We start from the raw sequence: 26,063 nt of genomic DNA on the forward strand, positions 1-26,063 counted from the left end.
CCTTCTGGAACCCAGGACTTCTAGATATACAGAGCCTAATTTGTAATTTCTCAAATACATCCCTAGGAATGATGGTGAGCAGAGTTACTCCTTCCATCACTGCTCCACTTCCAGACCCATGTATTCTACCAATTGGAGACCTAGGACAGTATCATATAGGACATTTACTGCATCTGGGAGGAAGACACTTAGCCTTGCATGATATCATCTCCAAGTTAGCACCTTATCTGCACATTTGAAAGCCAGATGAGTCTGTCAGACTGACATCTTCCAGGTGCCTTGGGACTGATAGATTCCCTAGGCATTGTTGACTCTCCTTCCTTAACTATAAAGTGGGTCCCTTGTACGAATGCAGTGTTTTATGGGATTTTATGTTGGTGAACTGAACGTACTTTAAGCCCTCAGTGAATGGTTCTTCCAAAGCCTGTAAACAGAAAAGATAATCTATATGTAGAATGTTTCAGTGTCTGCTCAGATGAATCTGCAATGCAGCTCACATTGACTGAGGGTAATTCCAATGAGGGACTTGGCTGTGAGCTATCAACAGGCAACACTTCTGGCTGCTGGATAATGATCAGTGCCTCAGTCCTGAAGGGGCACCTTGGCAGTGCCCCCACTTCTGGGGTAAAAGTTCAATGTAATCCTCTGTCGCAGATTGGACATTGGTCTTCTCAAGGAGTGGTTCCTTACTGGGGTCCCAGTTTTACTTTGTTGCTGGCAGATTAGTCAATTGGCTAGGGCTAAATAAGCCATCCTAGTTCACCATCAGTAAAACTGTTAGTAGTTTCAAGGCTACTGCATGCCAAGAGCTTTAATTACAACATCTATTCCAACCATGAGGCCCTCGATAGCAGCCATCAGGAAGTGATCTGGGACTCAAGTCCTCCTTTAACATCTGCTTTCCAGGACCACTCGACTATTTTTAATGATTTTTAGATTCCTCTGGTCGTAAACTCTGTGATGCACATGCAGGTCATTTAGAGGAGAGGTTCTCAGGGACCACATCTGTAATGCAGTGAAGTTGAGATCTGTAAGACTGGTCAGAGCTTGAACTGGAATACAGCAGCCTCTGCTGATCCCCTGTAGAGTTCTGAAGCTGGGATGGGTGTTCATAAATGTCCTGAATTGAGAAAAGGGTGTGGGAGCTTTGTACTTCACTATCAACCAGTCATGAGATGAGAGTTGCTCCTGAAGGTGAGCATAACCATAAGCAAGGCAGCTCACCTACTGAGGGTAATTCCAACGAGGGACTTGGCTGTGAGCTATCAACAGGCAACACTTCTGGCTGCTGGATAATGATCAGTGCCTCAGTCCTGAAGGGGCACCTTGGCAGTGCCCACAGCATCCACTACAGCCTGACTTCCAGAATGCTTTATTTGAATTCTACTTATTCCAAATAAATGTTTGTCTCCCTGAAATAGTATACAGAAATAAGTTTGTACTAAGATAAATTAATCTTTTTCAATTTACATGTAGGATCTGTTACCAAAAAATGTCATTTCTCCATGAATATAACACTTCAATGCACCAACAATAAATAGGATACATGATTTTGTAAGTTGATGGGATGGGTTTTAGCCATTCCTCACATTCACTTACCTGATAATACATTGTAACTTTGTATTTGCAAAGCATGTCTCTGCTAAGACTTATGTTCTATAGTCGATGACCAGAAAAAATCCTAAGGAGCCTACATAGGCATCCAATTCAAGACCATGGCCTCATTAGTACTCTAAACACCTGGACTAAATATTCACAGACTTGCATAGTAATTTGATGAAGATATAATAATTACTTGAAGATACAATATACAAGCCAAATATAAAATTGATTTCTTATGCTGATTTGGGCTAAATGCAATATTACTCTTAAGGAAAAGAAAACACTTTTAAGAGGAAGATAATTTTTAAGATTTTTAATCCTTGAATCCTATGTTTAAGCGAAGAATTAGTCATTTTTAGCCATAAAGTGATTTTAAAAAAGCACAAAAATTGGAAGAAACTAATATGTGTGATGAAACAAAACTATTATCGGTGCTTGCAGATCATTACTTGACTTTCTTTCATCTTTTGGAAGAGTTAATACATATTAAGCTCTCATTCAAAGGTCATTTTAATACTAAATGTACATTAAAATTTATCCATTTTTAGGCATAATTTTAACATATTCTCCAAGGCCCTGTCTACTGAAAACACCACATTTGATCAAATAGTATCAGTCTTGCAAATAATGTGACTACATGATGGCCATTAGAAGGCCTGATGGATTTTCACAAGATAGATTCCTTAAGAAATAATGAACACATTCTTTATGAAAGAGTTCTTGTATAATATTACAAAAAGTGATTGCCAGTGCTAATACTTTTGGCTGATATCACTCTGCAATCATTATTTCCAATAAAAATGATTGACATCTAAGTGACTGACACAAGGTGTGAAATATTCTGTTTATTGCTATTCCCATTGTTGGACTAGCCCATAGGCACTGCAGCTAAGGCTTATAATGTGAGAAAAGTTATATTTCTCCAGAAAAACAACAAGCAAATCACCTTGCGTTCATCCAAGAATGTTAATTTCAAAAGTGGATAGAAATACCAGTATTTTCCAGGTTATAGGGATTAATTCATTAAGGAGTCAGGATTTAAACCCAGGTCTCCTAACTTCTAGATGTATCTTTCTATTAAATAATTAATTTACATAAATGATATGAAGAATATATTTCTAGAAATCTGTTGAGATAAATTAAGGTAATATATCAAAATGTTTTAGAATTCGAAAGAAAATACATATACCAAAAGTCAGCCTGGAAGATTCTATTAAATCCAGTCTACTCAATATACAGTGTATTTATAACACTTGACTCTTCAGAAAAATTACTTGACAGTTAAAAATCTTTTATAAAAAATTGAAAGCCTCCATATTAATGTATTAGTTCCATATTGTTGCATAACAAATTAGCACAGCCTTAGAGACTTAAAGTGACACCCGTTTATTCTCTCATAGATCTGAATGTCAGAAGTCCAGGTGGCTGAGTACAGTGCTTAGGGTCTAATGAGACAAAAATCAAGATAGTGACTGTCCTGGGCTCTTGTCCAGGGCCCTAGGCAATGGTGTTGGGGAAAAGGAGGACCATTAACGTCCACCTCTTTCAGGTTGTTGGCAGAACTCAGTTCCATTTGACTATAGAACTGAGATTCTCTTTCCCTTGCTGTCCCTTGGCCTGGGATGGTTTGCAGCCTCAAAGTGCTTCTTAAATCTCTGACTTTCCCCTTCAGCCACCAGCCAGAAAAGTTATTCGCTTTAAGAGTGCTGTGATGCCCTGGCTGGTTTGGGTCAGCGGTTAGAGCATCAGCCCACGGACCAGAGAGTCCTGGGTTCGGTTCCCACTAAGGGCATGTACCTTGGTTGCAATTTGTCCCTGGTCCTGGTTGGGGTCGTGTGAGTGGCAGCCACTCGATGTGTCTCTCTCACACTGATGTTTCTCTTTCTCTCTTCCTCACTCTCTCCCTCCCGCTGTGTCTGAAGATAAATGTGAAAATGTCCTCGAGTGAGGATAAAAAAAAAAAAAAAAAAAAAAAGACTGGTGTGATTAGATTAGACCCACCTGGATAATCACCCTGTTTTATGTCTGTGTCATAATACAATCACAAAGTGATTGATTGCTCACTATATTCACAGGTTCTAAGGATTAGGGTGGGACACATTTAGGAGGCAGTCATTCTGCCAACCATAAATGAAATTAAATGAATTTAAGGAAACTGCTAAAGTGATTATTTAAAACACTGGTTGATTAGTATTACATTTATGAATCCAAGCTTCCATTTAAAACCAAAGGCCTTAATTAATAAGGAAAGTATGTAACTTTACATTTTTGTCCTTAAAAACTATAAGTGAAATCAAAAGAGCATTTTAATTGGACAATATTACTATTTTTAGAATATCTTTTCCATGGCCAAAAGATGCATAATTTAAAACTGAATTATACTCTGCATTGGACCAGGTGCTTGTTAGAGATTTTTTCCTTTTAAACTGACTGATTTAAAAACAAAATAATTTCTGTATTCCATGATGATTTATTTTAGCTGTTTTGAGGGTAAGCTTTACATATTCAGTGTTTCTGTTTTATGTAGCATGCATGTAAACACAGAGATTTCATTAATTTAAAGTCTCATAATTTTAAGTTTGTCTCTCTACAATTGGATTAATAACATTTAGTTATGACTATATGGTTATCTCTTTAAGAGGTTTCATTTCTCTGGGCTTCTTAGCACATCAAAACATGTGAGCCAAAAGTACCAGTATAGCAAGCAGTATTCACCAGATAAGATATAACTAAGCTTTTATTATTGACAATATACAACCAAGAAAACAGGCATTCAGAAGACACATATCACATGAAATATTGGTAAATGTCTGTACTGTCTCTTATGTAGGGAGAAAATAATTCACCCAGTAAAATTTTTGATGGAAATCTTCTTATCCAAAAGCAAGTTAGGAGATTATATTGTTGCAGCAGTCTTAAATCTTTGGGAGAACTTTATACTCAACCCACACTTATAATCTAATGTCATACAAAGGACCCAAGATGAATGAAGTTTACCTAATCTGTTAGTCTAAAACAAGAACAACAACAACAACAAAAGTATTTTGACTGGCATCTTGTATTTGCATGTTCTTAAACCTTACAAGTAGACATTTTTAAAAGTCATATTGATAGGTTTACCATATCTCCCAATCAGGATAATTTATGTATTTTAGAAGATGGTTTGCCATTAGAATTGCTTTACATCTAAGATGAAAACTAGAGTTATAGAAACGCTAAGAAGAGATTAAAACCTTTCTGGAAAAGAGACCAGTTATTGTTATAATTCCAAACAGAAAAAAAAAAAAATAGACTATGCTTACTCAATCAAAATTCTTAATCACCACATATCTACCATATCATAGTGAAACATATTTATATAAATTTTGAAAATGTCATTGTTAACTTTCTACTTTTGAGCATTCAAAAGTCCCTGTTTTTCCTTATTTTAATATTCTTTATATATTTATAATTTTTTCTTCTTATTGAGATGTACCTTTCTATACCTTTCACATTTCTTTACAGCAATGAGAGGGCTAACACCATGTATATTTTTCTTCTTTGTATGCTCCTTAAATTGAATCTTACAGAGTGTAAGACACTGGCTCATACTCTTCTCCATGGAGCATCTGAAACATCTTACTTTGTGTTTAATACTAAATTACTTTTCTATTTATTTGAATACTATAGTCTTATTGAAGCAAAGGGTTTGCTATTTCTCTGGAAACAAAAGAGACTCAAGAAATTCTGGTGTGTATTCACATTTGCATATTAAAGAAAACTAAATGTTCAGTTGTGTACAGGTTGCAGTGGCAGACAGCCACTGCCCTCCCTCCCCCAGCACACACACGTTCTCTGCTAAGAGAATCCCAATATTGTTCAGATATTTGAATGGTCAGCAAAGCCCTGAAGGAGGTCTGATCCTCTCTCAGGTCCAGGGGATGCATTACAACACCCAGCATAATCCTAATCCTTTTTGCCAGTAATTGGGTTCAGGAATATAAACATGAGACTCAGTTTTACCTAATGAGAAAGTCTGCTGAGTGCCTCTGGGGTATTTTTTTTTTCCTGAAAGAATAAAATGTTGCAGAAGTAAAGAACTTTTTGTGCTCAGCACATTTTTGCCTGCAGGTGTGGTAACCGTGTGAGGATTTGAAAGAAAATCCCGTAGGTATTGATAGAGAACCACGGCCACATGGAGTCATTGAGCCAACAGTAGCCCACTTCCAGACTTTGTGCATGAGAAAAGACTTTTAAAACCTTGTATTTCAATTACCTGTAGTTCAATATTATGTACTTGCAAACAAAAGCATTTCTAACTAAAACAGTTGTTTTTTGTTTTGCTTTCATTTTTATCCCGTGTACCAAATGTAATCCTGAAGCTAGTAGACCTGAGCCCTGCTTTTGAGATAGTACACGGCAAGCTGTTTAGTAAATTGATGGGGGAAAAGGGTGCTTTTAAGATGGGGGAAAAGTGTAGTTTCATTTATTACCAAACATTTATAAATACATTAGCATTTCCAAATGAATTGCAATCTATAAAGTACTCAAGCACCTAAATTAGACTACTGTAGGGAAAACGTATTCATGCTTTCATGTGGCCACTGAGTTGAACTTTGCTTCATGGATTTGTCCATATTAGCTAAAATTCTCTTTTCAATGGAATCTCCCTAGCCTTAGGGATGTAAGACTCTAAGTATCTTGATATAAAACATTTCACATGATTAAAAAGAAAGAAATTAGTCATATGCAGATGTGTTCATGCTGAATGAGTATCATTGTTTTTTCAAAGGGAATTATTTTTCATGTTTTGCTTCAAGAGGAAAGAGTACCTTTGGGGATACTGTTTTTATTTGGAGTTGCATAAAATTTAACAGCCATGTTTATATGTTCATTAAAATCATACCCCTTGGATATACTAACATTTATAGTCTGTCTTAGAAATAGTCTAGTTAAGCAAACTATATTAAGGTATGATTTAATATGTCAAATTAAACTAAACAGTTTTAAACATAATCCAAATATCTAAGAAGTGATCAAAATAGAATTAAAAAATCACATAAATGTTAAGTAATAGAGAATTGGTTGAATAACTCATGGTGCATTGTTGAATTAACTATGTGTTGCAGAATACTCAAGGAGACTTGTTAATCAAGTGAAAAAAATTAGGTAACAAAATATGATCAAAATTTGTATTCAATTGAAACATATTTATAGAAAAAAGAATGAAACTATATACACTAAAATAATACTGATGGTTATATTTAAGTATCGTAAATTTTAAATGTTTTCTATGATATTTCTGTAATTGGGAGAAAACATAAAAGTGATTTTTTTTTTTAATCCTCACCTGAGGACATTTTTCCATTTTTTATTCAGATAGAGCAGGAGGGAGAGAGAGAGAGAAACATCGATGTGAAATGGACACATCGAGTGGCCACCACCCGCACGACCCAGCCAGAGCCAGGGAAAAACTGCAGCCGAGGTACATGCCTTTAGCAACTGAACTGGGGTCTCTGTGGACCGCAGGCTGATGCTCTAACCACTGAGCAAACTGGCCAGGGCATAAAAATGATTTTAAAATGAACTACAAATTGTGCAATCTATGCAATGTCTAAGTAAATATAAAAGCACAAGGAAGCTTGAGCATATGATAGCAGCATTGGTAAAAATGAGAAGGTAGAAATCAGCCTTCCTCTGTGATCTGCAACACTATCTATGATGAGAAGATTCCGGTTGATTACCTAATCAGATCATTCCTCATCAAACTAGAAGTTGTAATAGTTTATTTTTTATTGCTTGTTTTAGAGAGAGAAGAAGAGAGAGATAGAAACATCAATGTGAGAGCATTAATTTGTTGCCTCCTGCACACCCCCTACTGGGGATCCAGCCCAAAAACCCAGGAATGTGCTCTGAGAATCGAACCAGGATCTCTCAGTCCATGGGAGATCACCCAGTCCACTGAGCCACACCAGCTGGGCTGTTATACTGTATTTTTATAGGTATTTCTCTTAAGGGACAAGTTTTTATAGAATGAAGTACATGTAACAGGATTCATGATTTATGATTTATAAGTAGGATTTAAATCATAAAATGATCAAGAATTAGGAAATGAGCTGCTTTATTTGGGCCACTTTTGCTCTTTTTAAAATCATAACAATGGATGAGAAGCTGATGAGAATGCCTGAGCAGATTAAATGATACTGCTATTGCAATTGAGAAAATTGAGCTAAAGTTCATTAACCTGCAGCAAAAGATGAACATATTCCAGTCATTTAGACCAGGGATATTTTTATGAGTATACATTTATATCTATTTAAAACACCTTCATTGTTAATATTAAAAACACCTGATTGTTAATAATTTTAAACTTTTGCTTAAAGAAGTTGTTTTAAGACATTATTTGCTAATCCAATGCTTCTTGGGAATGCTTTTATCACTGTTTATTAGAACTGATTACATATATTTTTGTTCTTTATTGATTTGAGAGAGAGAGAAACATCAATGAGAGAGAACATCAATTGGCTGCTTCCTGCATACCCTCCACTGGGGATTGGGCCCACAACCTGGGCATGTGCCCTGACGGGAATTGAACTGGCATCCTCGTGGTGCATGAGTCAGCACTCCACCAGTGAGCCACACCAGCCAGGCTGATTACATTTTTTATATTAGAAATGTATCGGTGATATTGGTGACCTGATACCAGTGTTGCTCCCTAGTTAAAAAATCATACCTGAACACACTTCTATATATTGCATGGATTGCATATCAATGATAAAGATAAATCATTTTAGGAAATAGTTGACTCAGTTATATCCTGTAACATTTTTGTGCAGCATCTGTTCGAGTCACTTGCATCCTGCTGGTGCTTGATAAATGGGAACTGGTTCCCTGGCCCAACTCGTTTCTGATTTAGCACTTATGGAATCATGTGGCCAGGGTTCGACTTGTACTGCCCTCTTTATCTTCTAATAACTATGGTAATATGATCAAATAATCATTTTCTAAATTGTAGTAGTTTTAAAGAGAAATTCACTAATATGATTCCGATCATCATCTATATTTATGTATGTTCTCTCTATATATATTTATATATGTGTTTTCCCAAAATTGATTTTAGAATCAATGTGAATAATGAGAAAAACAGGAAAATCCATTTGTCTTAAATGATAGCCTCCTTTTTTCCAAATATTTGCTAGAAGAAATTATTTTGGTGATACAATGCCATAAAGATTGAAGATTTCCCCCGAAATTGTATATGTGTATATGAAAACCTAAAATACAGATGTTAAATTCATGTGCTTTGTTTATGTTGCCTGTACTTGATAACGTAAAAAATACAGACTTTCATTTCAGGAAGTTTTACTGTAAGAGGAAGAAGTAGAATGGCAGTGGAAGCCTGGTGAAGGTGTGACTCGCTAGTTTCCAGTGAGATGTTTACCAGGCGTTTAGTCTAGGTGCTGCGTCTCTAGTTATTATGGAACCATAACATGCAGTAGCCCTGTGGCTCTGCATCTGGCCGATATCTCGACCTATCATGATTGACAGCCTTATCTAATTTTTATCTTACACAGCTAATTTGATTTCATCATGACAGCCACAAATACAATATGGAACCGATAATGATTCATTTACCTTTTTTAGTTGATAATGTTAACCATTTAGCTGGAGACTCGGCTTAATCCACCTCTCAAATGGTCCACTTAGACCTGCAGAAATCAACCCTTAGAGAGTGAATTCCATCATACAATGGGCTTTGTCTATCATTACAGATAATCTCATAGTTTTTACCTGAAACATAAAATATAAGATATTTTTTTTACAAGAAAAGATGAGGCTAAAGAAAAATTATAGCAGAAACTATAATTTAGGTGCTATCTGGCAAGCTTGAGACTTTGTTATCTTGTTAGGGCATCTCTCTTGGGCAGTACATCATTTTCAATTACATTCAAACTGAGCAGTTGTCAATTATAAAACATCAACGAGCTGTAGCCACTGGGAAGTTGGTACGCATTTTTATACTCTTAAATAGTTATGATGAGTAATTTCTTGAACAGTGTGAACCATAGGATTTGTTGACAAAAATCATTCATTGGCCAAATTACAAGGGAGTGCAAAATCTTCAGTATTTAGGCAATTATGCACAATTCAGTTAAAGGAGATTTGATTTAGATAAATGCCAGTTGCTACAGTGAGAAAAGCAAGAACAAAAAAGAGTACGAAAAAAAAAAGAAAAAGAGGAGAATGAAGAAAGACAATCTAAGAGGTTAAATGAGATACAGTAGAATTATATAAAGGATAATGATGCAAATGAAGGATTACCCTGTGCAGCAATGTGTGGGTTTCTCTGTTTGTTAAAGTTGCCACGCCACTAAAGGTGACAATTCTCTTACAAATCCTTAATGGAAAAGTGTGTATGTGAGCTAACTGGTTTGTAATAAAGTCAATAAAATGAAAATACCCTTCTGGATTACTCTGAGAGATAGAGGATTTTTAAAAAGGAGAACAAATGCCCTGGCTGGATAGCTCAGCTATCCAAGGTTGCAGGGTCGATCCCCTATCAAAGCACATACAGCAAGCAACCAATGAATGCAAAAAATAAGTGGAACAACAAATTGATATTTCTCTCTCTTCCACTCTCTCTCTAAAAATCAATACTTTTTTAAATAGTGTGATATTTTAAAAATAAGAACAAAATGATTACTAATTAATACTATAAAAGAGCAACTCGTAAAATATGATCTAGAAAATGCTTTATAATTTTGTAGCATGGTAAATCAGACATAATAAATAACCATTTAATGAAACCAAACAAAGAAAGATTTATTTTACAAAATGCCGTATGTCAGTTTTGGCATTAATGTGTCAAGAAAGAAAACTTATTCTGGGGAAGAATATGTTGCACTAGAAAAACAAGTCTAGACTGCAATAAGTTCAATTAGTAGAAAAATGTTTTACATAAGTTTATGTAGAATGCATATTTTTTAATATCCTAAGTAGATGAAAATTTAGGGATGGTGCTTTTTTAGATGTCCACTATTAGTAAGGTGTGGAAAGCATGTCACCATGAACAAAAGCCATGATAAAACACTTTGTTCAGTCTTTTTTTTTTTCCTTAGTCACTTAAACCAAGTCACAGGAAACGAGACACTTTTTAATTTTTCTTACCTTATTACCCTTAAAATATTACCTAGCATTTTACCAGTTTTCTTTTTTTTTTTTTTTTAATCCTCACCCGAGGACATTTTTCCATTTTTTGTTCAGATAGAGTGGGAGAGAGAGAGAGAGAGAGAGAGAGAAACATCGACGTGAAAGGGACACATCGAGTGGCTGCCACCCACACGACCCAACCAGGGCCGGGGACAAACTGCAACTGAGGTACATGCCCTTAGCAGGAACTGAACCCGGGTCTCTCTGGACCACAGGCCGACGCTCTAACCGCTGAGCCAAACTGGCCAGGGCTTACCAGTTTTCTAAAGCTAAAATCCAGATCTTCAAAGTAGTTGAATAAGTTTAGATTTTAGTTAAAAAAAAATTTTTTTTGAGAGATGAATTCACACTTCCCAATACTGAGTAAACTTAGATGTCTCATTGGATCTCTGTGCTAAATCTGACATCTTTGCTGCAGACAGCTCAGCTTCCTTACCTTATTTCTAGTCTCCAGCCCTCGAGTCTAACAGCCTCTCAAGCTCTGTCATTTGTCTTTGACCATTTAGTTTTGCCCTTACTTTAGTCTCACTGAGCATTACACCTATCCTGCCGTTAGGTGAACCCCTTGCCTGAAAACAGCTGAGTCATTATTATTTATTACATCAACTCATTATGTAGGGCTCTCAGTCTTCACACTACATGAGTGATCATAGTATATTCATAAAAACCAGATCTGGGAGAGGAGAAGGGATCCATTCATTCACTGATTTATAAAATATTTCCTAGTACCTATTTTGTCCAAGGTACTAAGTTAACAATTTAGAGACAGAAACATAGATTTTTAAATGGTCACTTTTCTCAAGGGGCTTATGCAAATAGATATAAGACATTTGAAATGAAATTAGGGCACGCAAAACTTACTAGAGCACTAAGTAGGACTAAGCCAATTCCAATTAGATATCATTCAGGAGGTGATATTTACATTGACCTTTGAAGAAAAATAAAATATTGATAGGTGGTAAGAGGAGTACCTAGGGGATAAAAAAATTATTAAAGGATAAAGGAATAACATTTAAAAAGGCACACAGGTGGCAAATAGCTTTCCATGTACATGGAACAGCAAGTAATCCAATATGCTTGGAATCCACAGTGACTTGAGAGATTACATGAAAGGTGTCTGAAAAATATAACATGTACAAGATCAGGGAGGCCCCTGAATTATAATATAAAGATTTTGGAACTTATTATATAAAGAATAGGGGTCATTGGTGTTTATTTATCAGAGAAATGACATGATCTCCTCTTGTCCCACTTTTTACAATTCACATCAACTATTTTCTTTGTTTATAGCACCCTTTCACTCCAGTTCTTCCAACTGAGCCCTCTCCCACGTTTTATTTGGGAAAGTTAAGAAGTTGGCTTGACTAACCTCTTACGGAAGGTGTTCCACCTCTTCTGCTAAGCTTTGCAGGACTAGTTTTTCTCAGAATAAGTTTACACTTTTTCCATCTTCCTTTCTTGTGCTCAGACTATTTTTTAAATTATTTTATACAATAATCATCTTTTTTTAGTCTACCATCACCATTGGACTTGATTTCAGGGAGAATTTATCATTGCTCTCTGTGTCCTCAATATCTGTCTAGACTATTTCTTTCTAGGTGCTTAAACAATTTTAGTTGACTGATCAGTCATCCTCAGTGAAGAAGGCACAATACATAGGAAACAATAAAATTAAGGATAACAGCTAGATGGTCACTGTAATGGAAGATTGTGAGAGATTAAAATATAAGGCAAAGAGGGAAATGAAAAGAGAAAGCTGATTAGAGGGACAGAAATAAAAGGACAGTTTGAGGATGATCCCAAATAATTTGGAGAAAAGTTGTGTTATACATGGTTTGGTTTTGCTAAAGGAAGACATGAGTCCTATTGATGGGTTATATTTGATACTTCTTTGGAGCATCCAGTTTTTTAGATATTTAGAAGTCATAATTATTACTCCTTAAAAAAGAATGTGGGCTAGTATTTCTTTTGTCTAAAAACTTAACAATTATCCTTCAGCAAGTTTGAGTTATAATGAGTTTATAACAGTGAGAAAAATATCGAGATAAATGTGCATCTCACTCTGGTCCCTAGAAAGAAGCAATATCTAATGTTTCCCACTAATCTTAAGATCTGAGTGTTCAAAAGTTCAAGTTCTATTTAAATCTTACTCAGCTGATTCAAAATTAATTGTGTTATCTCTCTCTTGCTTTTCTACAGTATGCTGTCTGGCTAGTCCTCTGGGTTACTTGGAATGTGTTTGTTATCTGCTTCTATTTGGAGGCTGGGGACCTCTCAAAGGTAATTTGCCGTTTTATTTACCTGAGTCATCAGTAGTGTGTTCATAAGCCTCTTCCTAAGTCAGGCAGAGTCTCACCCTGCTCTTGGCACTTAGAAGCACCACGAATGAAGGTAAATTGAAAGCTGTTCACATCTATATCTCTGCATTTCTACCATAAAAGATATGCTTTAGTGTATCACAAAAACGTATTTCTGTTTTTAAGCAAAACTAATGTGAAATATTGATTACTGTAGTGGCCATGACTTTTAAAACATTGACTGATGAGAGATTTCTGAAGCAGAATAGGAATGTTTTTAGAGATCAAATTTTGAAGATTAAGTGACTTAGTGTGCTTATTGCTCTGCTAGAGATTTTCCTGATTGGGCCCAAGTAGCAATGCCATAATTTGAACAATTAATGGATTTTAGTTAAGTAACATTGTTACCAGGGGCATAGAATTTATTATTTAGATAAATAAAATAAACATTTTATCCTAAAACCATCTATGAAAGACTTATAACAATTGCTTTTTCATTAGGTTTCTTTATGTTGTACTGTCCTCATGTGAGTGTGTGTATGCTTGTTTTTGAGTGTGTATGTCGCCATTATATTTCTACCATAAATGCCTTTACTATTGAAATAATGTAGTCTTTAGATTTCTAAAACCAGTGTCCCTCTTTCAGAATGCAGTTAACACCAGGTAAGTCAAATGAGAGAATCCATTCAAAGCAGTAGTGTATCTTGCTTGAGACTCTTGAGAGGGATGCAAACGTGTACTTCATCATATTAACTTTAAAAGACAGATGGTAACGTGTTCTTTTTACCTATCCCTTATTAGAACAGAAAGACTCTGCGAAGAAACTGACATTTGAAAAACCCAGAAATGATAACCTACTTTGAAAGGCAAAAAAAACAAAACAAAACAGCTATAAAGTCACCAGGAATTGCCTTTGCAGGGCTGTATATTTTATGGGATGAGTGATGGGGGTAGTAGTGGTACACATTTATAATCTGGCATACAGGAATTTACAAAGCACTCTGAGCACTGGCAAGGATGCTTATCTGACCTGCTAGAGGCATTTCTATGATTCGCGTAGCGCATTGTCCTCCACACTCTGGGCAGCAGGCGGTCCTTTCCGCAGATGCTGTGACCAATGAAAATGAATTGTTCAGGTGGCTCTAGGAAGAACATAGTCAGGACTGCTGCTGTGTCTGTGCCAGAAAGACAAAACACACTTCTCAAGGACTTGAATTCCTTACCCAATTTACACATTTCCGCTGCTCTATAATCCACTTTATTCAAAGAAATTCTACACTGGAATGACTTTTAATGATATTTTTAATTTTAAATAATCACCTTAAAAATTGGAAGGCATTTATTCAGGCAGGTTGGCTGAATAAAATGATCCAGCAGATCAGTTTGCTTAATATAAAAGGAGAAAGAGAGAGAAAGATTTGAGCCAAGCAGGCTGCACAAATGTCCTGTAATTCTGTTTACTGCTCCACGTGATAACTGCAGGCACAATATAAAACTTGTGATCTCATGACCTTGCACATGGGCATTGAAACCACAGCAAGGCTACATCCTAAGACATTACAGTTCAAGACAATTACAGCCCAAATGACTAAGAATTCTTCTAATGCACAAAGGCAGGTAAGGACTATCCCTTGGCAATGCAGCAGTTAATAATTCCTTTTCTTTTCATCTTATAAACCAGTGCTGGTCTCTGCAGAGCACATGAAAATGTAATATTTTTAACAAATAATCTGAAAGAAAACCATAAAGGGCAAGTTATAATAGTTATCTGTACCAAGTTCTTCCTCCCTTTCCTACTCAGAGGGTTTGAGAAAAGGGTATTTATACCATTTAATTCTTCAGCTTCTGTAACTGCCTCACATTCTTCAAGTAATGAGTGATAGAAGGAAGGAATGGTGATTGAAAAATGTACAAATCTATGAAAACTCAAAATGGGACTTCTGAAACTGCTGATAATACTTAGATTACAGAATATAAGCACTTTTTTTCTCAACCCACCAAAAAATAAAATAGTTTGACCATACAAATGGGTCAGTTTGTTTGAGGCCGAGGGAGAAATATGGGCAATTGAATCAGGGAGGAAAGGCTAGGGTTTTATATGTGTGAAAGAATTGTATCTTGTTATTGTTGTTGGTGTTTTTTGTTTTATCCTTACCAGAGGATATTTTACATTTTTGTTCGGATATAGTAGGAAGGAGAGAGAGGAAGAGAGAGAGAGAGAGAAACATCGATATGAAAGAGACACATTGAGTGGCTGCCTGCCGCACGACCCCAACCAGGGATGGGGACAAACTGCAACCGCAGTACGTGTCCTTAGCAGGAACTGAACCCGGGTCTCTCTGGACAGCAGGCTGATGCTCCAACTGCTGAGCCAAACCAGCCAGCGCAAGTATGTTTATTTTCATTGATATTGGCGAGAATATTAAGGCAATCTTTAGTTACCTGTTAGAGTTTAGAATATTATGTGGTCATTTGCACAATGTCATTTCTGTTTGTTTGTTTTTTGTTTTTTTTCTAAACCATTTACCTTGTACTAATGAGCAAAACAGAGATTAGAGTCATTAACCAACCCAGTGTGTACATTCAGTAATGAAATGGCTTAATTACAAAAATATGATACACAAGACTGACCTGTTTGATCTTCAGTTTTCTTTTTACCCTTAGTTGTATAGTTAATATGTTTTCTTTATTGAAAAATATGTGTAAATCAAACATTATTATTGTTATTATTTTAAATATCTTTATTGTTGAAAGTATTACAGATGTCCCCCTTTCTCCTCCCATTGACCCCTTCTTCCTGACTTCTGCCCCCACCCTGCCTTCACTACATTATTATCTGTATCCATTGGTTATGCATATATGTTTATAAGTGCTTTGGTTTATCTCTTCCTGGCCCCCGCCCAACCCCATCCCCCAGGTTCAAGAGTCTGTTCCTTGATTCCATGTCTCTGGAGGTATTTTGTTTGTCAGTTTATTTCATTCATTAGATTTCTGTTCATTTTATTTTGTTCAAACATTATTATTAAAATATCAGGCTGGTTTGGCTCAGCAGTAGAGCATTGGCCCACGGACCAGAATCGCAGGTTCAATTCCAGTCAAGGACACGTACCTTGGTTGCAATTTGTCCCCGGTTCTGTTCAGGGGTCATGTGGGAGGCATCTAATCAATGTGTCTCTCTGACATCAATGTTACTCTCTCTTTCTCTCTCTTCCTCCTACCCTCCAACTCTATCTGAAGCTAAATAGAAAAATATCCTCAGGTAAGTATTAAAAAAAAAAGGTATATTTATCTGGCCGGTGTGGCTCAGTAGTTGAGCATCGACCCATGCACCAAGAGGTTGCCAGTTCGATTCCCAGTCAGGGCACATGCCCAGGTTGTGGGCCAAATCCCCACTAGGGGGCATGCAGGAGCCAGCCAGTAGATGTTCTCTCTCATCAATGTTTCTATCTCTCACCCTCTTCCTCTCTCTCGAAAATCAATAAAAAAATTTTTTTAATAAAATAAAATATCAGTTAATATATTTTAATTATTATACCCATAGCATTTAAGGAAAAATAAAACTAATCCACCAGAGAAACTACTTTAAAATTTTTTATCTAAGTTAAATTAAAATAATGGGAATATAGTATAAAACAGTGTTATCAACAAATAAACATATATATTGTATAATAATTATTTCCATGTTGTTTACATTGATGGTTGTGATATTAATGTTGTAACTATCCTACTGCATCATACAGTGTGTTACAACTTCAGTTGATATTTTAACAGATCTCCTGTTATGGAAACAGAGTTGACCTGAGTTTGTAACCTAACGTGTCTGCTAACTATGTAGGTAATTGCCTTTGAGCATTCAGTGTCAATTGAATTAATAGCTTTGGATTAATAGTTCTGACAATTCCTAGTGTAAATAGTCTTATTGTTTTGTTGTGTTGTTTGGGGCACTTCTGATTCTCTTACTCTCATGTCAAATAGAAAGAAATGAGAACTAATTCCAGCTATCAACTGAACTGAGTTATTTTGAAGAGAGAGCTACTATTTTTCTGTAGTAAATTTTAACTTCCAAGTGCGTAGTAGTTAGAAGAAAAACACATTTAATGTGGTAATTCACTTATTAGGTTCATCACCTGGGAAACAAAATTTATTAAATAATTTTCAAATAGTAATGCACAGGAAAAAATGCAGTGGTCTTCTGGGATCTGTAAAAACCTGTATTTTATTGAATGTGATAGAATTGAAAATTACTCTTAGGCTGAAACTATATTCTAACACTTTCTTCATATGACTATTTTGAGATCTTGGTTTCTACATTTGTAATTTATGGGGCACCATTAGAGAATGATGCACCTATCTTTAGAAATGAAACAATAAATTTACAGAGCAAGAAGGAGTAACCAAGGGAGTATTTTAGATTAAAACCACTGATTTGTTTTTAGTCCCTTGAGATTAAGGATGCAGGCATATATCCCTCAGGCTTTATTATATTATCAGAAATTTATCTAGTTAAACATAACCAATGGCAATTAATTATACCTAGTGATATGTAAGTTTCATAATGAGTACATTTAATGACAACTTCTAGAAAGCTGCCATATTTGAATAATTTGGAAAGTTGTTTATACAATCTAGATAAAAATTTTATTTAAAAAAAATAATAAAGTGATGTAGGAATATTACCTATTAAAATGTTGGAGAATAAAATTGCTCTCTTGCAAATGTAAGAGACAGAAAGAAGATAAAACCTGTCATTCACTATAGGCAGAAGGGAACAAATCCTTAAAACCAGATATGAGTGCTGCGTGGAACAATGTACAATTGCAGCAGTCCCTGTTTTATTTCTTCTATTAAAAAAAAATTACTCATTAAGCAAAATAAGCCAGTCAGAGAAAAACAAGTGTCACATGATATCACTTACATGTAGAATCTAATGAATGAAATACTTTGACAAGCAAAATAGATTCAGAGACATGGAAGCAGGGAATAGACTAATGAACCTCAGAGGGAAGGAGGGGTGGTAGGGGGAAGAGATAAACCAAAGAGCTTATATGCATAAATGCTTAACTAATGGACACAGACAATAGTGTAGTGAAGGTAGAGGGGGGAGCAGTGAGGAGGAGGTCAATGGGAGGGAAATGAGGAACATCTGTAATACATTCAACAATAAAAATAATTTTTTAAAAATTACTCATTTGAAGTGGTATCTGATATTTGGGTATTTTCTGCTTAATGACATCAATATTTGTATCAAAAATTGCTTTTATGATTTCCTATGAAATATGTGGTATGGAGAGAAATCTCTTATATAAGTTTTTAAAAATATGAATTAGTGCTGTTCTTCAAGAAGGAAAAATATCTATGCAGTTACTAATAAATAATCCCTCTGGTAATTGTTTTGAGACTAAATTAAACATATATCAAGAGGAAAAGTTTTGGAATTTATATCTTTTTATTTTGCTTTTTTTCACTGTAAGAGGTGTGGAGTCTAAGGAACTTCAATGAACTGTTACTAAACTAATAAGAAAATTTGCATTGTCCAACCAACAAAGTAGATTTTGTTTCAGGATATACAATAAAATGTCCTACATATTATTAGGAATTAAGTATGTAATTTTTTCCCAAAATAGAAATAAACCAACCTATTATAATTTGGTTAAAGAGTAACTGTCTATCTTCTCTTTTCTTTTTTTAATATGTTTTTATTGACATTTTAGGGAGAGAAGAAGGGAGAGGGAGAGAGAAACATAGATTGGCTGCCTCCTGCACGTCTGCAACGGGGGATAGAGCCCACAACCCAGGCATGTGCCCTCATTGGGATATGAACAGGGACCTCTCAGTCCATGGGATGACGCTCAATCCACTGAGCCACACCAGCCAGGCTTCTGTTGTTTCCTTTAATAGTGCATTGAATTAAACCACTTATTTTCTTACTTCTTCAATTCTCTTTCCTTTGCTTATATTTCCCACTGCCTTTTAATACCCCTAAAGTGAGTAAAAGGGTCCTTGAAACTTTCTGCATCTCTGCGTACATACTTTCACTTGAAAAAGCCATCCACTGTCATAATTTAAACTATCACTTCTACATGTCTACCAGATTTATATCTTTAGTCCTGACCTTGTTGCTAAGTTCAAGTCCCACATCTCTAGCTTTCTGCTAGCGTCATGTCAATTCCACTGTCATCTTAAATTCAACATATCCAAGGAAATTTATCATCATCCCAAAGAATCCAACTCCTTTGATTCAGTTCTTACTAAGAGAGGAAAAAAAAAAGGCAAACTTTATTTTGAAAAATGAATGAAAGAGGAAAAAGAGTCAGTTTGGAGGGGCAAGGAGCTACAGAAATCTTTATATATTGATCATGAGATGAAAAAAGAAATATATATTTTAAAATATAGTGTTTGCGTGTGTGTGGATAGGTAAATACCCAAAAGAGCTACCCTGGTCTTGCTTTTTTTTTTTTTTCTCATATATTTTTTAATCCTCACCTGAGGAAATTTTTTCATTTATCTTGAGATAGAGCGGGATGGAGAGAGGAAGGGAGAGAGAGAGAGAGAGAGAGACATCAATGTGAGAGAGACCCATCGAGTAGCTGCCACCAACATGACCCCAGCCGGGGCCGAGGACAAACTGCAACTGAGGCATGTGCCCTCAGCAGGAACCGAACCTGGGCCTCTGGGTCACAGGCCAATGCTCTAACCACTGAGCCAAACTGGCCAGGGCTAGGCTGATCTTTTAAAGATGCTATATCCTGGGGGCATTTGAAGATTTTGTTTGGTGCAGGAGGCTAAGAATCTGGTCTTTGAACATGTAGAAGGTGATTTATGGGTCATGTATAAATTACCATAGCTTTGAGGGAGAGGGTCTCAAGCATGTGGATAATTTTCTTCAAGAGCATTTGGTAAATTCTGTATCAGGCTAAAAATATAAATGGAAAGACTAAAAAGCAGAGTAAAAAAATTGGCAGTCTTGCAAAGTTGACATTGTATGTAGTAGAGAAGAGCTACAGAATAAGCCAGACTTAAAATTGAGAAACCTGAAGCCTGAGCCAGGGGCGATAGGAGATGCACAGTAAATATTACCAGATCTAAAATCCAGGCTCAGCTCAGTACAGTTCTTGTTTGAAATAAGCTGATCAGCCATTGCTTTATTTGTATAGTTGAAAAAGAAAAACATCTCAAGAGAAAGATAGCATTGTCTTAGACCTTTACAGTTTATTTTGTACATAATATCAGACAATTGAATATTCCTACACCTGCTAAAGAGAGAACTTCATTACTAAAGGTGAAGGAAAAAAATGGACAATTGAGACAAACCAACATATGATTTAGATATTATAATTACCTGATAAGGATTAAAAAACAACAATATGTTAAAGAAAATAATGGGGAAAAATTAGAGATAATATATTGGAAGATGAAGAATTTAACCTCTTAAAGTTGGGATGGAGAAACATCTGTAACAAAAATTAATTTTTTTTTTTTTTTAAAGAGAGTGAAATGGAAGTTCCAGAACTGAAAGGTATAATATATATTTTTTTATTAATTAATTTTTGTTACACATGTTTCTCCTTTTTTTCCCCATTGACGCCCTCTTCCCTAACCCCCCCCCACCCCATCCCCAGCTTTGTTATCCAAAAGGTATAATATTTAAAGGTAAGAATTCATTAGTTCTGTTTGATAGTAGACTTTAAAGATTAGAAGACAGGATTGGTGAACTGGAGGAATGGTCAATAGAAAATATCCAAACTGAAGCACAGAGGTTGACAAAGAAAGAAAGGAAGAATAAAAATGTATAAAAGGATGTCAGAAACCAATGTAGTTCTCCCAATAGTTCAATAGATAAATAACTGAAATCCCAGAAGGAGAACAGAGATAGAATTTTACAGGAGCAATACCTGAAGTGATAATAACAAAGAATTTTTCAAAACTGATTAAAATATACCAACCCACATATTCAAGAAGACTTTCAGATCTCAAGTAGAATAATTACTAAGAAAATCACATCCAAATATAAACTAGTAGCACTTTTGAAAATCAAAATAAAAGAGAAAATCTTAAAAGCCATCAGATTAAAGACTCATTGCCTTTATAGGAACAGCAAAAAGACTTACAATGTACCTTTCAACAGAAACAATGAATCTAGAAGGCAATTGAATGTCACCTTTTTATACCCTGCAAAAATATTTGTCAACAATGAAGGTGAAGTAAAAGCATTTCCAGGCAACAAGAACTAAGGTAATTATTTACCAGCAAACATGAACTGAAAGAAGTACTACAAGAAATCCTTGAGACAGAAGGAAAGTAAAAATCCCAGAGGGGAAAAAAAAAGGAATTTCAAGAAAGGAAAGATAGATATGTGAGTTAAAAAATACGAAACCGTAATAATAAAGGCTTTTAGAATTTAAATGTATGTAGAACTAAAATGCATTATAATAAAGCAAAGAGCAGAAAGTTGTCAAAGTTTCTAGTGTTATCATGGAAATAGTAAAGATAATATTTATATTAGATTATAATATTTCAAGGATTAATACTTCTTTGAGTAATGATTAAAAGAAAGTATACCTACAAAAACCCCACTATAGATAAAAATTTCAAAACAGAAGTAATTGATTACTCCAAATGAAACAGAAATTAGAAAAAATAAGAAAAAAACAGGAGGGCCCTGGCTGGTTTGGCTAAGTGATTAGAGCGTTGGTCCATGGTCCAGAGAGACCCAAGTTCAGTTCCCACTAAGGGCGTGTACTTTGGTTTCAGTTTGTCCAGGTTGAGGTCATGTGGGTGGCAGCCAGTCGATGTGTCTCTCTCACATTGATGTTTCTCTCACTGTCTCTTCTTCCTTCTCTCCCTCTCACTCTATCTGAAGATGAATGCAAAAATGTCCTCAGATGAGGATAAAAAATTTAAAAATTTTTTTAAAAAGAAAAAAACAGGAGGTCAGCAAGGAAAAAATATCAAGATTGATGCTATAATTCAATATATATTGATAATTACATTAAATGTAAATGAACACTCAGTTAAAAGATTAAGATTTTTAGTCTAGATAAAGATCCAACTATACATTGACTATAGGAGATACACCTTAAATAAAATAATTTAAATTTAGAAGTTAAGAAAAAGTAGAAAAGATAATACCATGTAAACACACAAAAAGTGCTGTAATAATTCTAATATCAGACAAGATGATGTTTAAAGTAAGAAGCATTACTAAAGATACATGAGAAATGGTCAATGCACTTAAAGATATTGCTATCAGTATTAACTGAATAAAATATTATAGCTTCAAAATATATAAAGTAAAAATGGACAGAATTAAAAGGAGAAATATTCAATCTCTGGGAGATTTTGACACTCTTCTTTGATTACATTAATCAGATCAGAATTCAAAAGAATGTAGAATATCTATTTAACGCAATTAACAAACAACATAATTGACATAACACTACCCCAAACAATAAAAGGGCACATATCCTCAAAGGTATATAGAAACTTCAGTTATACAATGATTCCAAACATAGAATTCTCAAAATATAGAATGATTTTCCCTGGTCTGTATAGCTCAGCTGGTTGAGCATCATCCTGTGCACCAAAAGGTTGTCTGTTTGACTACTGATCAGGGAACATACCCAGGTTGAGGGTTCAGTCATTGGTCGGGGTGTGTTTTTATGAGGCAACAGATCAATGTGTCTCTCTCACATCAGTGTTGCCCTCTCACCTTCTCCCTTCCTCTCTCTCTAAAATCAGTTTACAGTGCGGGGAGGGAAGGAGAGGGGGGAATCAGTGGGGGGGGGGGAGGAGAAACATCTGTACAAAAATAAATTAATTAATTAAAAAAAAGAAAGATCCATGTTATTCCTTAAGAAGTAACATGTATCATTCTCAACATAAATTCAAATAAAACTTTTAAAAGCAAAAAATAAATAAATAAATAAATAAATAAATAAATAAAATTTATATGCATATAGAGAGAGAGAGAATGATTTGCAATTTTTCAGCAAGTATTTTCTGACAGTGAAATTTAGCTGGAAAAACCTGTGACTGCTTATAAATTAGGCAATACATTTCTAAATAACTTATAGGCCCAAAAGTTTGGAATGGAGATTAGAAAATATTTTGTACTGAAAAAAAATCTTAAGGGCAGGAATCTAAATAGGTTTTATAGTAAAATGTATGACTTTACATACATATATTTAAAGAGAAGAAATACTGAAAAATTAATGATCTAAACTTCCAAATCCAGAAGCTAGTAAAAAAAAAAAAAAAAGTAACAAATTAAACCCCAGAAGTACAAAGATTGAGTAATCGTAGCAGAACTCAATGAACATATAACAAAGAAAAACAATCAATAGAGTCAAATTATTTCTTTAAAAATGTTAATTTTAAAAAACATATTAAGAACAATCAAGGGAGAAAAATAAGTAAAAACACATGTTGGTAATATCACAGAGGACTCTATAGATTAGCTAGCAAGAGAGAGTATTATGAACAAAGTTAAGCTAATATATTTGACCATCAGGATGAAATGGACAAATTTGTTCGAAAATACAACTTGAAATAAGTTAGAAATCTGAACACTCGTTTAGCCGTTACAGAAATTGAATCATTAATCAAAATCTTTGACAGAAAAAAAAAAAACAACTTCATATTCACATGGCTTCACTAGTGAATTCTTAAAAACTTTTAAGAATGTTGTAATGCCAATTTTACATAAACTCTTCCAAGAGATGAAGTAGAAAGGTCATTGATCTTAACTTATCAGGCCAGCATACATTGCTTATTAGATATAAGTGGGGTTGTCAAATGACCTATACATTACTAAATTAAAATGTAATAATGTAAACAAGAATAAAGGAAAAATGGTAAATATCATCCCAAAACTTTATAAGTAATTATATATTATTTTCACACTGTATTATATTTACTTACATTTCCATATTTTCTACAAAGCTTCAACTTTCTAAAAAACCGTATGTCATTATCATTATTCAGGAGAATGTCTGCCCTTGAGGTACCACACAGTAATGAAGAGTTATAGAATCAATTAAGAGCATTTTAGATGTTTATAAATAAGCCTAATTGACACATCATAAAATAAACATAACAAGTTGCTCTTATTGATATATTTTAATTATTTGTTTACTTAACTCTCTCTATTTCAAGAGGAATAAGTTTATATTCATCCTTAGGACCAAAGGAAATGCCAGACATATATATGAACAAAGCTCATTGGGATGAAATTAAATGGTAATATAATGGATTTCAGTAACTGCCTGGCTCTACCAAACAGAGCTGCTGGAGGTATTGTTCCCTTCTAGTCCACCATTGCATGGCTACTGCTATCAGCATCTCTCATGGCTGGCCCAACGCTCTGCAGTGACAGCAACCATAAAGAATAAAACAAAGACAACGACAAAAACTGAACAGCTGGCCACCAAGGTCAGTGTTTTTCAAGATCAACCGTCATATGAATCACCTGGATACCTATTTTAAGTTACAGACTCTGATTTCTTTGGAGTGAGGCCTGAGTTATTTCACTTAACCAACTCCTATGTGATGACATTCTTATTTATACATTAAACATGCTTTGATTTGTAAATATTAGATTACCTGGTTTTTTAAATAGGACCCAAGGGAAGTTTTTATTTATTTATTTATTTTAATTAATTTATTTATGGCTGTCCTTTAAAGCTAGGATCTGAGTGTAGAGCTTGATATCTGTGCATATGCAAGTTTATTACCTGTTTTATTACTTAACACAGACTCTAACCAAAGAATCCAGCAAAGCAACAAAACAGATTACCCAGAACCCTGGAGAGAATTTATGCTTAAGTTCATCCTTTAATACCCAAGCCATAGTCATCATTTCTTCATGTGGCAAAATCCTTTCCAGCATCCTCCCCATACCTTTCTTCATGGTGGAGCTGACTAGACCATGAATGGCCATGCCTCTAACTTTACCTTATTTGCATAAATTTATTTTTATTATAGTTGAATTTTCAGTAGCTAAGGATCCCTATTCCCAAAGTAACAAAGCTATCATATGCTCGGTGCAGCTTTGGTTAAGAAATGCAGCTATTAAAAGAAAAAAAGAAATGCAGCTATATCTGAACACTCTCACTTAGATTCCAGCCCTCTTTACTTTCACGGTTAAAGCATTATAAACCATTTCAAAATTCAGTTGTTTCTCCTCATGGTTGACTCACTTTCTCTTTCCACAAGAATTAGATGGCATATACAGTTTCTACGACTCTGATAAATTAATTGCTTTCATTTGTACTTTTGTACTTTGATGTCTTTTCCTCTTGCGAATGATCCTTCCAAATGTGAGTCAAAAACCTCATCTTTTCTTTTGTGGGCTTTCAAGTGGCTTGGGTTTTGAAGGAGGACCTTCCACATGCAAGAGTCCCCATGAGCACTAGCAAAGTCTTAGGGCCTGAGCAAGCATGATTATTTCTGCTGGGTGATTCATGGACATGATGTCTGCAAAATGTTGATAGAAGGTCCACTCAGAGAGCAGTGGGAATGGGTGAACTGAGCAGGTCCCTAGTGTAGCAGAATGGTCTCCAGGTATTGTTTTGGCTCCCCTGAGGTTCCATGCTGCTGGTGAGGTTTAATGTGACAGCCTCAGACTGCTGACTGAGAGGCTTTCCACATTGTCCAGAATCAGCTTCTCACTCAAAGGCACACCCTATCCCACAACTCCAAGGCTCCTGCTTTCTCTCTAGGAATGAGCTTCATGGTCTTCTCTATTCTCTTTCCTATCTGTTATTAAGAAGTACACTATGTATCAATTTTCTTCTTTGGCAGTGATCTTTTTTTTTTTTTCTTATAAATCAAAAGCTTTAGTTTATAAGCTGTTTTTAAAGTAAAATAAAACTATTTTCTAATTTTTTATTGATCTAACAGAAAAATCTGTTCATAATAATAAAAGCAAGTGTTCACATTATGAATGCTTATTGTTGTATATATACATATATGTAT

The 26,063-nt window shown here is 35.0% G+C and overlaps 1 protein-coding gene across 1 annotated transcript in view; it reads left to right on the top strand.

Moving 5' to 3' along the window:
• NKAIN2 (sodium/potassium transporting ATPase interacting 2) overlaps nucleotides 1–26,063 on the top strand; it is a 502,753-nt gene that overhangs the window by 86,815 nt on the left and 389,875 nt on the right. The window contains exon 4 of the mRNA XM_036247759.1: nucleotides 12,991–13,071. Within this exon, the coding sequence (XP_036103652.1) occupies nucleotides 12,991–13,071 (81 nt within the window). The remainder of the gene's footprint in view (nucleotides 1–12,990; nucleotides 13,072–26,063) is intronic.

Source organism: Molossus molossus, unplaced genomic scaffold, assembly GCF_014108415.1.
Source record: "Molossus molossus isolate mMolMol1 unplaced genomic scaffold, mMolMol1.p scaffold_m16_p_8, whole genome shotgun sequence".
Taxonomy (NCBI): Eukaryota; Metazoa; Chordata; class Mammalia; order Chiroptera; family Molossidae; genus Molossus; species Molossus molossus.